At 35.1% G+C, this 14,994-nt stretch overlaps 1 protein-coding gene across 2 annotated transcripts in view; it reads right to left on the reverse strand.

Moving 5' to 3' along the window:
• Positions 1 to 14,994, reverse strand: part of mal (molybdenum cofactor sulfurase) — a 73,715-nt gene that overhangs the window by 16,524 nt on the left and 42,197 nt on the right. For both annotated transcript variants that reach the window (XM_072531865.1, XM_072531864.1), the window contains 2 exons: positions 13,725 to 14,001; positions 8,152 to 8,268 (listed from right to left, as the gene is read on the reverse strand). In XM_072531865.1, the coding sequence (XP_072387966.1) occupies positions 8,152 to 8,268; positions 13,725 to 14,001 (394 nt within the window). The remainder of the gene's footprint in view (positions 1 to 8,151; positions 8,269 to 13,724; positions 14,002 to 14,994) is intronic.

Raw genomic sequence — 14,994 nt, forward strand, 5'->3', positions numbered from 1 at the left:
CCAGCGTACCTGCACGGGTACGACAAATATAATTTTTTGCTGACGCCATCTATGGTTGATAATCTCAATATCTAGGACACAAGACGCTTCTGCAAAGTTTCATCGCATAGACGGTGTAACAGATTACTGTATTTTGTCGCGTGGTTTTAAGATACAGCACTTTGAAAAAGCCATTGCAGTTGTGATTTGAGGTTAAATTGTGGTACGTAACCATTTTTATCAATGACGTTCTGTGTTAATGAATTTATTTTGTTGCATGCCTGTAATTTGTTTTATTGTATGTTTTGTATTTATTGTATTTATTGTATTGTATGTCATGATGGCTACAATAGCCATCATGAACAATGGAAGTACAAAAATAATGATGCGAATGGGAATGCTTTAATAAAATGGGCAGAAGACGAACGTCTGTACCTTTTGTTTGATGCCAAAGATCGATCAACCTTCAGATCCGCGGCATGGAAGCGGGAATACAACCCCGACCTATGCTTCGTCTCGACCGACAACAAAGACATACCTCTAGGGGCTTCACGAAGAGTTCTAACTGATTTCCCACACAGCCAACATCGACCAGTAATAATAGAAGTAGGGACGCAAATCCGTTTAATTAGTTCTATCCCACGTCCAAGATGGAATTTTAAAAAGGCCAACTGGACTGACTTTTCTGCGGATCTGGATAAATGCCTAGGGTGGATTACACCTAATATCAAAAACTACCACAGATTTGTTGGTGCCGTCCTAAGTGTAGCCAAAAAACACATACCAAGAGGCTATCGCAAAGAATATATCCCTGGCTGGTCGGAAAATAGCGAGGAATTATATCAGAGCTTTCTTGAAACTGGCGACCAAGAAATAGTGGATGAACTACTGTACAGCCTAGACGCCGCTAGAAGCCAAAAGTGGACCGAAACAGTGGAAAGTCTAAACTTCCAGAAATCAAGCAGACAGGCATGGTCATTACTGAGAAAATTAGGGAGTGGTGTCCGTACGAAACGCCGAGAGGCAGCCGTAAAGACAGATGCCGTAGCATCACATATAGTAAAAACATCCAGAGCACCAAAGGGTAAGCACACACCATTTTCGTAAAGAGAGAACTTAAAACTTTAAAACACGTAGCCACAGAAACGGAGCATTCCCTCCCCTTTACCAGCGAAGACATATCAAAGGCTCTTAAAGACGTTAAGCCAGCAAAGGCACCAGGATTTGATAATATTCACCCTGAATTCCTAATAAATTGTGGCAAGTATAAAAAAGTTTGGCTGGCTCGATTTTTCATAGACATCATGGTAACTGGAAATATTCCACAAGAACTAAAGCGCTCTAAGATACTATACTAAAGCCGGGCAAACCCGCCGACAACCTAAAAAACTACAGACCAATTGCGCTTGTCTCTGCCATCTACAAACTATTAGAGAGGCTTATATATATAATAGAATCAGTACAGAACTGTTCCAGGCGATCCCAGTAGAACAAGCGGGTTTTCGACCAGAACGAAGCTGTGCAGACCAGGTAATGTCACTCACCACCTACATCGAAGCGGGTTTCCAAAGAAGACTTAAAACTTCAGCGGCATTTATTGATCTCTCGGCAGCTTACGATACAGTATGGAGAGAGGGCCTTATATACAAAATTCTCCGTGCAATCCCCTGTAAACCAATAGCACGCCTAATAGATAGCATGCTCAACGACCGAATGTTTCAAGTAGTGATGAGCACAGATATCAGCCTACCAAAGAAACTTAAAAATGGCCTACCACAGGGGTCAGTGCTCTCTCCACTACTATTTAGCTTATACCTAGCAGATATGCCGGAAACACAGCCAAGAAAGTTCGGATACGCCGATGACTGGGCCCTCGCTACACGATGCAGAATACTAGAAACGTCTGAAGAAGTTCTGACGGCAGACTTATATACATTGGGCAAATATTTTCGCAAGTGGCGACTTCAACCAAATGCATCCAAAACAGAAGTTAGTTGCTTTCACCTGAACAATAAACTTGCTGGAAAGGAACTCAACATACGGTTTGAAAATACCACACTTACCCACAACAAAACTCCGAAGTACCTAGGCGTAACACTAGACAGAACGCTATCATTTAAAGAGCATTTAACAAAAACTGCCCAAAAGTTGAGTACAAGAAATAACATTATACAGAAGCTCTGCGGTACCACCTGGGGAGCATCGGTTTCCACTCTCCGCTCTACTGCCTTAGCCCTTGTTTTCTCGACCGCTGAATATTGTGCTCCAGTCTGGCTACACAGTCCACACGTAAAAAAGGTCGACAATCAGCTGCACAGCACTATGAGGATGATAGCTGGTTCAATTAAATCAACTCCCACCCAATGGCTTCCAGTATTAAGTCACATCCCACCTCCACATTTACGACGAGTCGACGCACTTACACGTGAATACAAAAAGATCATGAACAATATAAACCTGCCGATCCACCAAGATACCGAGGATGCACGAAATACCCGTCTCCGTTCTAGAAAACCACCAATGAAAACGGCAAGAATGATACATGAGGAGTTCAACATCACGAATGCATGGTCACAAGAATGGAACGAATGGCAAAATAACATGCCCTGCATTACCCACAAGCCACCAGGTTTTGATCTTCCACGCAAAACATGGTCCACTCTAAATAGGATCCGAACCAGACATGGCAGATGTGCATACATGCTACATAAATGGGGAAAGAACCCGTCTCCTCAATGTGACTGTGGGGAGAACCAAACCATCGACCACATTATTCAAGAGTGTCCCTCAAGATCCTACAATGGTAGCCCTGAAGACTTCCTGTTTGCAACTTCAGAGTCAATTGATTATATAAATACACTTGATGTTTGTTTGTAACTATTTAAAGTTTGTCAAATACCTATATTACTAGTGTTTGTGTATTTGTTCTAAATGCGTTGTAATTGCCATACGATAAATAAATGTATGTTTAAGAATATTAAGTGACTATAATTTTATCACATATTTGTTTTACCTCGGAGATTTAACAACCTAAACTTCTTTGTACCTGCTTGGGTACATTGGGCAAAAGGGTATACAATATAATATATTATATTTCTTTAGGTCTGAAATTCTACGATGAGTCTTCCTGAAATAACCACGTCTGCATTTTATGGAAAAAGGTATCAAACGCTTGCAGCAGCTGTAAATGATATTGAAATTGTAGAGATTAGCAATAGTGCTGAAATAGATCTGGTAATAATTCCACCAAATGTTGACTACCAAACGGATGAGGAGGAGTTTGGTGAAGATAATTTGATAACAACCCAAATTCCTAACGATGTTCCTGGAGAACTTGAAGATATTATCGACAAGTTTTTGAAAAGTTATTTGATGATGAAGTTGTAAATCATATTGCAGAGCAAACCAATCTGTACGCAACAGCCTCCAATAATCATCATTTTATAATTACAAAAGATGAGATCAAAATTTTTGTTGGAATTCTTCTTTTTACCGGGTACCATAAATTACCCCGTAAAAGGATGTATTGGAATTTGGATAAAGATCTGAATGCTCCATTTATTTCCAACGCAATAATGAAGTTTAAAAAATTATTTTTTCCAAATCCAAAGTTTTGACAATAAATATCTTTGGCCGATTATACATTCTGTCATTCTGTTTTGAAAATGTTGAAAATACAAAAGTTAGTCCTATTGAGAACTATTGGCTAAAGCTGAAGCAGACAGTGCCGAAAAATCAGATGAAGATGAAAGTAAGATGGCTTTTGAATACTCATTTATAATTGTTATTGTTTTCAGTAAATTTACTTACTAAAGGAAGTTTTTTCAATTTCAGTTCATACAGTTAGAAAAAGGAAAAGAAATGAATCCAAGTGGGCAGTCAACACTAGAAAAAAGAATCGCAATTCAGGTAAAGCTTATGTCACACGACAAAAAGTTATTGTTGAACAGCGTCAAGTAAAACCTACATCTACAAAACGCTGTAGACTGAAGTGTTCGTCAAAATTTAATGATGACCAACGTCACGAAATTAGTCGAAAGTTCTGGACCATTGGTGATTTGAAAATGCAGCGAACGCTTCTGATTCAGAAAACATCGAAGAAACCTCCATCCCACCACAGCAGACAGATTAGATACAATAATAATAAGTATGTGCTGCCGATAAATGATAATGATGTAGAAGTGTGCTAAACCTTTTTTCTTAATACGTTTGGGATCAGTGAAAGGTATGTCTATACCGCATGGAACAAAGTTAATGAATCTGTCATTATTTGTGATGATGAACGTGGAAAACATAACAGCCATGGCACTTTACCTCCAGATGCTGGAGAGTATGCCAAACAGCATATTGATTGCTTTCCGGTAGTGGAGTCTCACTATCTTTGTGCTCAATCGCGAAGGAAGTACATCGATGGACAGTTAACACTTGCTGAAATGTATCGTCTGTATCTGAAGAAATGTCAGTATGACCATAAAGATACTATTTTGAAAGAGGAAATATAGTCACATATTTAACACCCAGTTTAATATTGGATTTTTCGTGCCTCGCAAGGACCAGTGTGCAACCTGCCATCAGTATATTAATTGTACTGAAATTAAAAAGAAGAATAGAGATGTAGAATATCAATGCCATTGAGAAAACGTAAAACTATCGAGAGAAGAAAGATCCGAGGATGTAAAGCGCGCCAAACTGACAGAATAAATCAAAGATTTACAGGCTATAATTCCATTACCATCAGGTGACGTGTCCAGCTTTTTCTACAAACGCCGTTTAAATACCTACAACTTTACAATTTTTGAAAATGTTTCAAAAGCAGGATTCTGTTGCTTATGGGATGAGAATCGTGGAAAAAAGGGACGATACAGATAGCAAGTTGCGTTTACAGTTATATCCAGGAGCATGTTGATAAAAAGGTAAAATACATATTTTTCTCGGATAATTGCTCAGCTCAAAATAAAAATAAATTTCTTGCCACAATGTACAATTATGTTCTACAAAAGAGTAAATCTCCGGGGACCATAACTCACAAATATCTGACAGTTGTTCATACACAGAATTCAGGTGATTTCATGCATTCCTACATTAAACGTCAGTGTAAGAGAGGTCTCAAGAGTTCACCTATTTACACACCTTCACAATTTGCTGGTATAGTCAGTGCAGCCAAAAAAACTGGAGATCCTTATGTTGTGAATTACACTTCACCGATTTCTATAATTTTAGTAAATTAGCTGGAAAATTTAACTTTTCTCTTAACACAGAGAAGGACAAAGTAGAGTGGTTAAAAATAAATGTGCTAATGATGGAAAAAGTCTACCAAATGTAATATTTTACAAAACATCATGGAAACAGAAGGAATTTTTTAAAATACAGATGTAAACAGTTACTATCCGAGGAAGAAAAAGAGTGAATATTTCAACATTAGATCCAATGTACGCAACCCTACCTGGAATTTCAATTGAAAAAAAAGATTTAATGTGGTTGCTTAAACAAAATCCTGAAATACTTTCCAACCAAGAGAGCAGCGCCAACACAAACAAAAATCAAAGTCGAAGGACTAAATACGGAATCCACGGAATACAGTAGAAGAATATTAGAGAAGATCGCTGGGAATGAAATATTAGAAAACGATAACATCGAGGAAAGCTGGGAAAAACTCAAAAATAATATAATTAACGCAGCAACAGAATCACTTGGAGAGAGGAAAGTAACAAACACTAACATATCAAAAAGGAAAACACCATGGTTAAGAAAGGAAGTGAAGACAAAATGTGAAGAAAAGAAGAAAGCCTTTTTACAATACAGAACACAACAAACACAACAGGCATACAACCACTATAAACGAATCAGAAATGAAACGAACACTTCAGTTGGACAAATAGAAAAGGAACACTGGCACAGTTTCTCAAAACAGATGGAATACGATTTCTATGGAACACAAAAAGAAATATGGAGAATGATTATAGGACAAAGAAAAGAGATGAACAAACTAATAAAAACGAAACACATTCAGATGGAAGATCGGGAAGATCATGCACCGACGCTATATTTATAATGAGGCAAGTGCAAGAGAAGAGAAGAGAAGAGAAGAAACTGCAGAGATGCATGCATGAGAATAGAATCCCCACAAAATTGCCAGAATGTAGGGAAAAAGACCTTTTGGAAGACCTAAAAAGAGATGGGAAGACGAAGTCGATGAGGATGCCAGGAACTGCCTGGGAACGCGTTCATGGAAAAGAATAGCGGTAAATCGAGATGATTGGAGAAGCCTGTTGAAGGAGGACAAGGCCCGATTTGGGCTGTAGCGCCATTGAATGGATGGAAGTGCAAGAGAAGTCATTAGAATACAACAAACCGGCATATCTACGTTTTGTGGACCTTAAAAAGGCATTTGACCGAGTCAAATTAAAAGACGTTATCCACTTACTGAATGCAAGAGACATACCTCTAGGAATAATCAAAACGATCGAAAATATCTACCAAAACAACACAATAAAAGTAAAAGTAAAAGAAGAATTAACCGACCCTAGTGAAGCTGGCAATGGGATAAGACAGGGAGATTATCTGAGTCCTCTATTGTTCGACCTGATTATGGACGAAATAATAAAAAAAGTAAAAACTAAAAAAAGATACCAAATGGGAGAAAAACACCTAAAAATAATCTGCTATACAGACGACGCAATACTACTCTCTCAAATGAAGATGATTTACAACATATGCTGCACCAATTTAATATAACCGCCAGGAAATTTAACATGTTAATTTCCCCAACAAAGACAAAATGCATGATTATAACAGCAAATTTACTAAGATGTAAATTGGAGCTGGAAGGTCAGATAATAGAACAAGTGATGGAGTTTAAATATCTAAGCATCACATTATCTAGCTACGGAAAGCTCGAAACCGAAGTGGAAGATCAAGTGAATAAAGCAAACAGAGCCGCAGGCTGCCTAAACGAAACAATATGGAGAAATAAAAATATCGGGAAAGAAACGAAAGGCAGAATTTACAAAACAGTCATCAGACCAATAATGACATACGCGGCAGAAACAAGACCTGACACAGAAAGAACAAAAAGGATGTTAGAAACAGCAGAGATGAAAACACTTAGAAAAATTGATGGTAAGACACTCTGGGACAGAGCTAGAAGTACAGATATACGACATAGATGCAAGGTGGAGAACATCAAAAACTGGGTAAGAAATAGAAGAGTAGAATGGAACGATCATATAAGCCGAATGACAATAAATAGAGTAGTAAAGACGGCAAGAGACGGTTCCCCAATAGAAAGACGATCAGTATGAAGACTACGCAAACGATGGAATGACAAGTTACTGGAGGCACATTGAAAAACAGACAGAGTCATGTCTATATAAAAAGAAGAAGAAGAAGAAGCTTAAACAAAATCATATACCTAAGTATCATGCACACTTCTATGAATCATTGGTAAGCAATCCTAAGCAGAATAATTTTATTGATCTACAAGAAGGAGAAGAGGAAGTTTTGTTCCATCCAGTATAAATATTATTTAATACGTTATGTGTTTTTGTCGTTCATTTACAAATTATCATAATTTTTGTTCAATTTTTGATAATTAATAAACAATTTTATACTGTGGTGCATTCATTTTCTAATGTTAAACCGTTGAATGTTCTATCCCAGAATTTTATTAAATATTTACATCTGAAGAAGTAATTAATTTACTTAAAAGAATTGTTTTTGAGGTGAAGATACGACACTTGTCATCTTAGAGTGCGATGTATACTTTTCTTTGCTTTTTATGTAATTTTTTTTTGCTTCAGAATACCTTTTTTTTTATTTTTTCTGTGTTTTTCGATTATTTGGGCACTTTTATTAGTTTCCAGTAAAGAAAACATTAAAATTTGATTTTTTTTTTCACCTTTTCGGCTAAGTTCACAAAAAATTGGGCTTACTAAATAATTATCCTTTTTTCCATAATACGCAGTATTTTTTATTATGCACGGTTTCCTTTTTCTGAGACGGCTTTGCCTATTTTTTGATCTGCTGCATCCAGAACTGTGTTTTTGAAAGTATCTTGTATATCTTCGATTTTTTCCTTTAGTGTTTTATCCTTGTTTACCACTGTTGCTTTTATATCCACCTGTATGTTTAATCAGAACTAAAATAGATGTCACCAATCACAACTAAAATTACCTTAAAATTTCGTATGACGTCAGTTGCTTCTAAATTTAAAAATCTTTGACAACCGCCGGGATTACAATGGCAGCCGGTTCTTAAATGAATTCCATGTAAATTAGCCATATGTAAAACCTAAAACAAAATTATCATGTCAAAAACATGTTAAAAGTAATAAGTAAATGTAAATTAAAAAAGATATCTGATAATCATTTTGTATTATTTTTTATTTAGTAAAAGTACTATGTAAATTTAGGAGAACAATCATTTAATTTTTTTCTGCATCATGTTGGTCATTTATGAGATTAGTAAAACCATAATGTGAATCGATAATTGTTTTGCTATAATTCTAGATTTGTAATAATAACATTGCGCCATTCTATTTTAATAATTTCATTCTGCTATTTATTTATGTCCTATGTATATCATTTTACATTTCAATAATGGAATAAATTGTATAAAATATATGTAATTTGTCCAATTATTTACATAAAATATTACATTTCCTATCTATTATGTCACATAATTGACTATTTGTTGAAATTAATTTTCTAATTTATTTGTTATTCGACAAAAGTCAATAAAGCTTTTAATTTGAAAGTATCATTTTATACGTCTGTATTTGAAGACACCGTTTACACCGACACAGTTAAACACAGGTAATTACGGTATGTAACTTAAATATTATTTAGTATTTAGTAAATAACGTTTATTATTTATGTCAAATGAAGCCCTAATGAATCTGAAAAATATAAAAACTCCAGGGAAAAATAAAATACCAAGAGAAACGGCGAAAAAAAATGACCTAAAATAACTACAGAGGAACCAACCTATTAAGTAATATTCAGATAAGTTAAAATTGAAGAAAAACATGCAGTATGCAAAGATAAAAAAGAAGAAATTTGATATATAATCTAATACATTTTTTACGGGATGTAACCCACCTCCTGATTTCATGATGAACAATGATGTAAACATGTTTGTTGGAGATTGGATCTCGAAAGTCGAAGACGAAAAGGTATAGATGGTGACGTGGTCCATACAGGGGCATCAGGAAGAAATACATAAGTACAAGGTTTTTTAAGTTCTGCGAAGAAAATAACCTATACTAAATTCACTTAACAGAAAAGTAGGTGTCAACAAATACATGCAGGTCTCTGGAAGCCCATAAATGTCTCTATAATATAAGACAGAAAATAACGAAATGGTAATAGATCCTGAAAAGCAAAAACAAATTTGGGAGATATACATACTAGAATTATTTGCAGTCAATAGATCAAAGCTCCTGGAGTAGTCTCCATGGAGAAATCAGGAACGCTTCCACAGAACTGGATAACTTTCACATACATAACCGACATTTTCTGTATGGACTTTTTTTAAACATTACTACTACTACTATCGGTTTACAGCGTTTTCCGACGCCTTCCGACTCCTAACCGCCATTCTTCTCTATTCAGCCATAGGCCTGGAGGGATTTCTCTTTCCTCTAGTTCTTTTTCAATTCCCTCTCTCCAGCTTTTTCTCGGCCTTCCTCTTTTCCTTCTCCCTTGTGGTGTCCACGTCAAAATCTGTTTTGGAATCCTGTCATCTGGCATTCTCTGTACATGGCCGTACCATATTAACTGTTTTGTTTTTATGTCATCAACTATTGTATGCTTGACTCCCATCATTTCACGTATTCTCTCATTTGGTATCCGATCTCTTCTTGATTTTCCCGCTGCTCTTCTCCAGAAGTCCATTTCTGTTGCTAGTAACAGTTTCTCTGTTCTTTGTTTCATTTGCCAAACTTCGCTGCCATATGTGATTACACTTTTAAGTATGGTGTTGTATATGAGTTGTTTGTTCGCTTTAGATATTGTTTGGTCCCACAGAATTCCGTTCATCATGGATATGGCTTTTCTACCCTGTATGTTTCTGCCTTTTATAGCAGCATAGAGTATTCCATCTTAAGTTATCTTCATACCCAGGTACTTGTATTCATCACAGTTTCTAATTTCTACCCCATCGTCTAATATAATGGACTGTTTTGTCCCTCCAATACACATGGCTTCAGTTTTCTTAATGTTGACTTCGAGACCCCATTTGTTATATTCTTCTATTAGCTTCCGAGTCATGTAACTCAAGTCGTCATGATCCTGAGCAATCAGTATTTGGTCATCAGCGAAACATAAGGTGTACAGTGTAGTCTCGTCATTGAGAAGAATTCCCATGCCATTACATTTTCTTTTCCACAGCTTGAGTGCTTGTTCCAGATAAATTTTGAAAAGGGTAGGCGAAATACAGCAACCCTGCTTTAGTCCTTTCGTGACCTTAAATCCTTCAGATATCCTTGATCCAGTTTTAATTTTTGCAGTCGTTCCATTATACAGACTTTGGACTGCTTTGATGAGACCATGCTTAATGTTGGTTTGCTGTAGGGTTGACCATAGCTTACTTAGGGGTACACTGTCATATGCTTTTTGTAAGTCTACGTACATCAGGTGAACTTCTTTATTGACGGCTGTTTTTTTTTCAATAACTTGCGTAATAGAGTACAGGTGGTCTACTGTGGATCGCCCAGCTCTAAAACCAGCTTGTTCATCTGCTTCGTAATCTCTATAGTCATTTTCTATTTTGTTCTTAATAAGTTTCCCATACATCCTACTTATTGTGCTGTTTACCGGAATTCCTCTGTAATTTTCACACTGATCCTTGCTGCCCTTTTTGTGGATAGTTGACATGATAGATAATTTCCACTCTTTTGGTAATTCGGCTCCATTCAAGCAGTCTTGAAAGAGTTTTCTTAGCTGTTCCTGGAGTTTGTCTGTACCGGCTTTTACTAATTCTGCAGGGATGTCACCAGGACCAGGGGATTTTCCATTTTTCAGTGATTTGGTTATTTCTTCCATCTCTGATTTACCCGTTTGTAATGGTGATGAATTTATACGTATACCTATCGTGTTGTCTTCCATGTTAGCAAATTCTGGTCTTTGTTCTGTTCTGTTAGTATTGAAATATTCTTCCCATTTTTCTGTTGTTATTGGTGATATAACGTCTTTTTCTTATTATTTCTCATACTTTTAATCAATCTCCAACTCTCTGTGCTTCTTCTACCTCCTATGTAGGTGTTGATCTTTTGGCAGTTCTGTTCCCATGATTCGTTCTTTTTTTGAGTGATCTTTTTTCTTACTTTGGCTTGTGCTTCTTTGTAAATTGCTTTATCGTTTTCTGTTTTTGTTGTTAAGAATGTTTGGTATTTCCGACGTTTATCTTTAATTTCCTTCTCTATTTCTTCATCCCACCAGTATGGTTTTATTCCTTTATGATTTTCGTCACATTTCCCCAGTGCTTCTTCTGCTGCTAAATGAATCGCCCTTTTGATGTGTTCGTAGTGTTCTTCGGTATTTTAGAAATTACCCATTTCTAATTTCTGGTCTAATTGTTTTTTATACAGTAGCTTTACACTCTCATGGTTTAAACTGTCTAGGTTGTAGCGTACTTGTTATGTGGTAATTATTACAACGCTATTTTTTCTTTAAAATGGAATATTTACTTTTGGGTTACCTTTTCATATTTCGTTGTAATCTAAAAATAAAATCAAAATCCCAAAAATGTTGAGAACTTTTAGAATGATTGTTTATTTCTAAAAAAATCTTTCTTGTTCATTGGAGGATTAATACCACTATGGAAGGTTGTCACTCCATGTTTTGCGCGGCCGTCTGATACTTCTTTTGCAGATTGGTGACTTATCTCTTGCTATTTTGAAGTAACGGGTCTCCTCCATTCTGCTTATTTAGTTATTCCATTCTTTTTTTCTATTTTGTGTCCATTCATTTATATACTGTACGTTATATTTTCTTCTAATGTCTTCACTTCTCTTTCGATCTCTCAGCGTATTTCCTGTAATTCTTCTCAGTACTCTAATCTCTGCCGTTTCCAGTAGCCTTTGCATTGTGGCTTTGCCAGGTCTTGTTTCTAAGGCGTATGTCATTATTGGTCTTACACTGACTTTATAAATTCTTGACTTTGTCTCAGTGTTCATGTGTCTGTTTCGCTATATAATTTTATTAAGGCATCCCGTTAGTCTATTTGCTTTTTGTACTTAATCTCTCACTTCTTTGTCCAGGTCTCTATAGCTGTGTAATTCCCAGGTATTTTATTATTAGGTATTACTTGTTCAATACTGATGCCATCAATTTCTATATCTGGTTGGTTCTGTGCTGACTACTATCGTTCTAGTTTTCTGAGAGATTGTCATATTAAATTCTTTTGCTCTTATGTTAAATCTGTGGACCAGTCTTTGCAGATTATCTTCATTTTGGGCTGTCAATATTGCGTCGTCTGCGTAACAGAGTATTTTTATTTCTTTATTTCCCATTCTGTATTCTTTTCCTTTGTTAACGCTTTTAATGATTTCATCCATAATTAAATTGAAGAGCACTTAAACGCTTTCTTTATCTGCTAAACTTTTCCTCCGATTTATTAGTACTTGTAAAATTTTATATGTATATTTTGTATTATTGTATATTTTTGTTTAGTATTTAATTAGTTTTCTGGCTAATTTTATTTCCTTTTTTGACTAGTAGAATTAGTTCGCTTGTTTTTCATTCTTCCGGTATTTAATTGTGTTTTATAATTTTATTAATTAATGTTGTTAATTGTTCTAGCATTGTTGCTCCACAATATTTCAGTAGTTTATTTTGTATCCTGTCTGTACCTGCTGCATTTCTGTTTTTCAGTTTTTCAAGTATTTTACGAACTTCCTGTACATTTATATTAAGTTCTTCATCTGTGGTAATTTCTGGTGTTTCCGGTTCTAGATTCATTTGTTCTTCCTCTGCATAGAGATTTTTTAGGTAATCCATCCACGTATTCTTTTCTGTGTTTTGGTTCTATTAGTTCCTTTACCTCCGTTCTTTGAAGTACCTCCTCTTATGAAGCGCCATATTTTCTTTTGTAGTCAGTAAAAGTCATGTTCCATTTCTTTCAAAAAGCGTTCCCAATGATCATTTTATATTTTTCTTACACGTGCATGTGTTTCGTTTCTAAATATCTTGTAATTATGGTATACCCCTTGTGTTTTGGTGGACGTGTATTTCAGATAAGCTTCTTTCTTTTCTTTACATTTTTCCTTCACTTCTGTACAAAACCATGGAGTTCTTCGCCTTGGGAACGATTTACTTTTATTTATATTTCTTTCACCAAGAACTTTATTGGCCGAGGCTAAGATATTAGACTTAATTTTTGCCCAACTCTCTTCGACTCCATCTTAAAAAATATGAAGTTAAATATCATCGATATAATACCGATATCATCGTTAAAAAATTTTGAATATTGCAATTATATCGAAACAGTAAACCATACTATTATAAAAACACACAAAGAATAAACAGTTTAAGAAAATCTATTTTTATTTTTTCGAAATTTTTTATTTGGGGCCGAGAGGCTTCACCCGTGTGTTTGTGTAATTTTATTTCGCTAGTCCGCTGAAGGATTAATTTTTCTGTTGAACTTTCCATCAATTGATGTTTAGCAAAAAAGTATTTGAACCAATAATTTGTGTTCTCTTTGTAAAATTTTTTTAACGTTTATTGTAAAACATATTGACTTACCTCTGAATATCCGACATGTTCGCCATTACACCTAAGTAGATTGAAATTTACAATCGGTCCTTGATGCTGTGATGTAACAAAAGTCGTATCGTGGTATAAAATAGCCACTGGTGCGCCATTTGAATGGTGTAAAGTTAAAAGTCTGTTATAAACGTATTGTGCAAGTGAAAAGGTATGTTCTGATATCAAGTCAAAAGAAAGATTCAATCTTTTGATGGTATCAAATCCATATTTTAGAGCAAGAATTGAAAGAAAAGGCAGAGTTCCGTCTTCAAACCTAAAAAAATATTAATTTAAAATGAATGTGCCAATGCATTTTCAAAATCAAATGATCATAACATCAAAAACAGATGATAAGTTAAATTTCATACTTTTTATACCAGGTTTAAACAGAATCGTTAAATCGTTAGATACACCGTAGGAAACGCAATAGAAAATTCTAAAATGTGAAATTAATATTTCCTTAATTATTTTATATCAAAAGTCATTAGTAACTATCTGTAAAAGACTAAAATCTACAGTTAAAACTAAATAGCAGCTCCTTGGTATATACTATATTTATTATCACTTGACTCTGTAGATACATATTTACAACTCCTTAATTAAATTTTTAAAAGACAGCAAATTATCATTATAATTCTCTAAAAATTATTTAGTTAGTCTTGTTACCTTTGTCTTAAACCATTTGTATAACTTTCTCCTCTCCGTGACCTAGTGTTGTTGTGTCTTATATAAATAAATACCTTGATAGGTCCCTAGGCGAGAAGAGTGTGTCCCTGTTCTCCTAATATCGATGTAATAATCTTTTATTTTGATAGGGCATTTAGGTAAAAATTATAATGATGACTGTCTTAGTCCTTTTGTGTCTGGCTGTATGACGATAAGTCTAAGCCAAAAAAAAAACAAAAAAGTTCTAGATGGCATACATTGTACCCTTGCAAAATTTTTCCACATTTTCTGAACAGTACCGTCTTAACTCTAACACGTTATAATGACGTTATTTATTAAAATTATGTGACTATCCAGTATTGTTTTTTTTTTGTATTTTATCCTTGGTTTAGAACATCCAGCATTGTTAATGAAGTGCTTTAATATGTTAAAGCAGTAAACTAAATAAAATATCGTTTCACTAGAATTGGTTTCACCAATGACATTGATTTTTTCTATCCCCAAAGAACAAATTTCCAATATTAAGTACTTATCCTAGATGAGAATTATACACGGAACATCAGATTGCTCAACACAAGAGACCAAGACATAAACCAAGTGC

Source organism: Diabrotica undecimpunctata, chromosome 5 (genome assembly GCF_040954645.1).
Source record: "Diabrotica undecimpunctata isolate CICGRU chromosome 5, icDiaUnde3, whole genome shotgun sequence".
Lineage (NCBI taxonomy): Eukaryota > Metazoa > Arthropoda > Insecta > Coleoptera > Chrysomelidae > Diabrotica > Diabrotica undecimpunctata.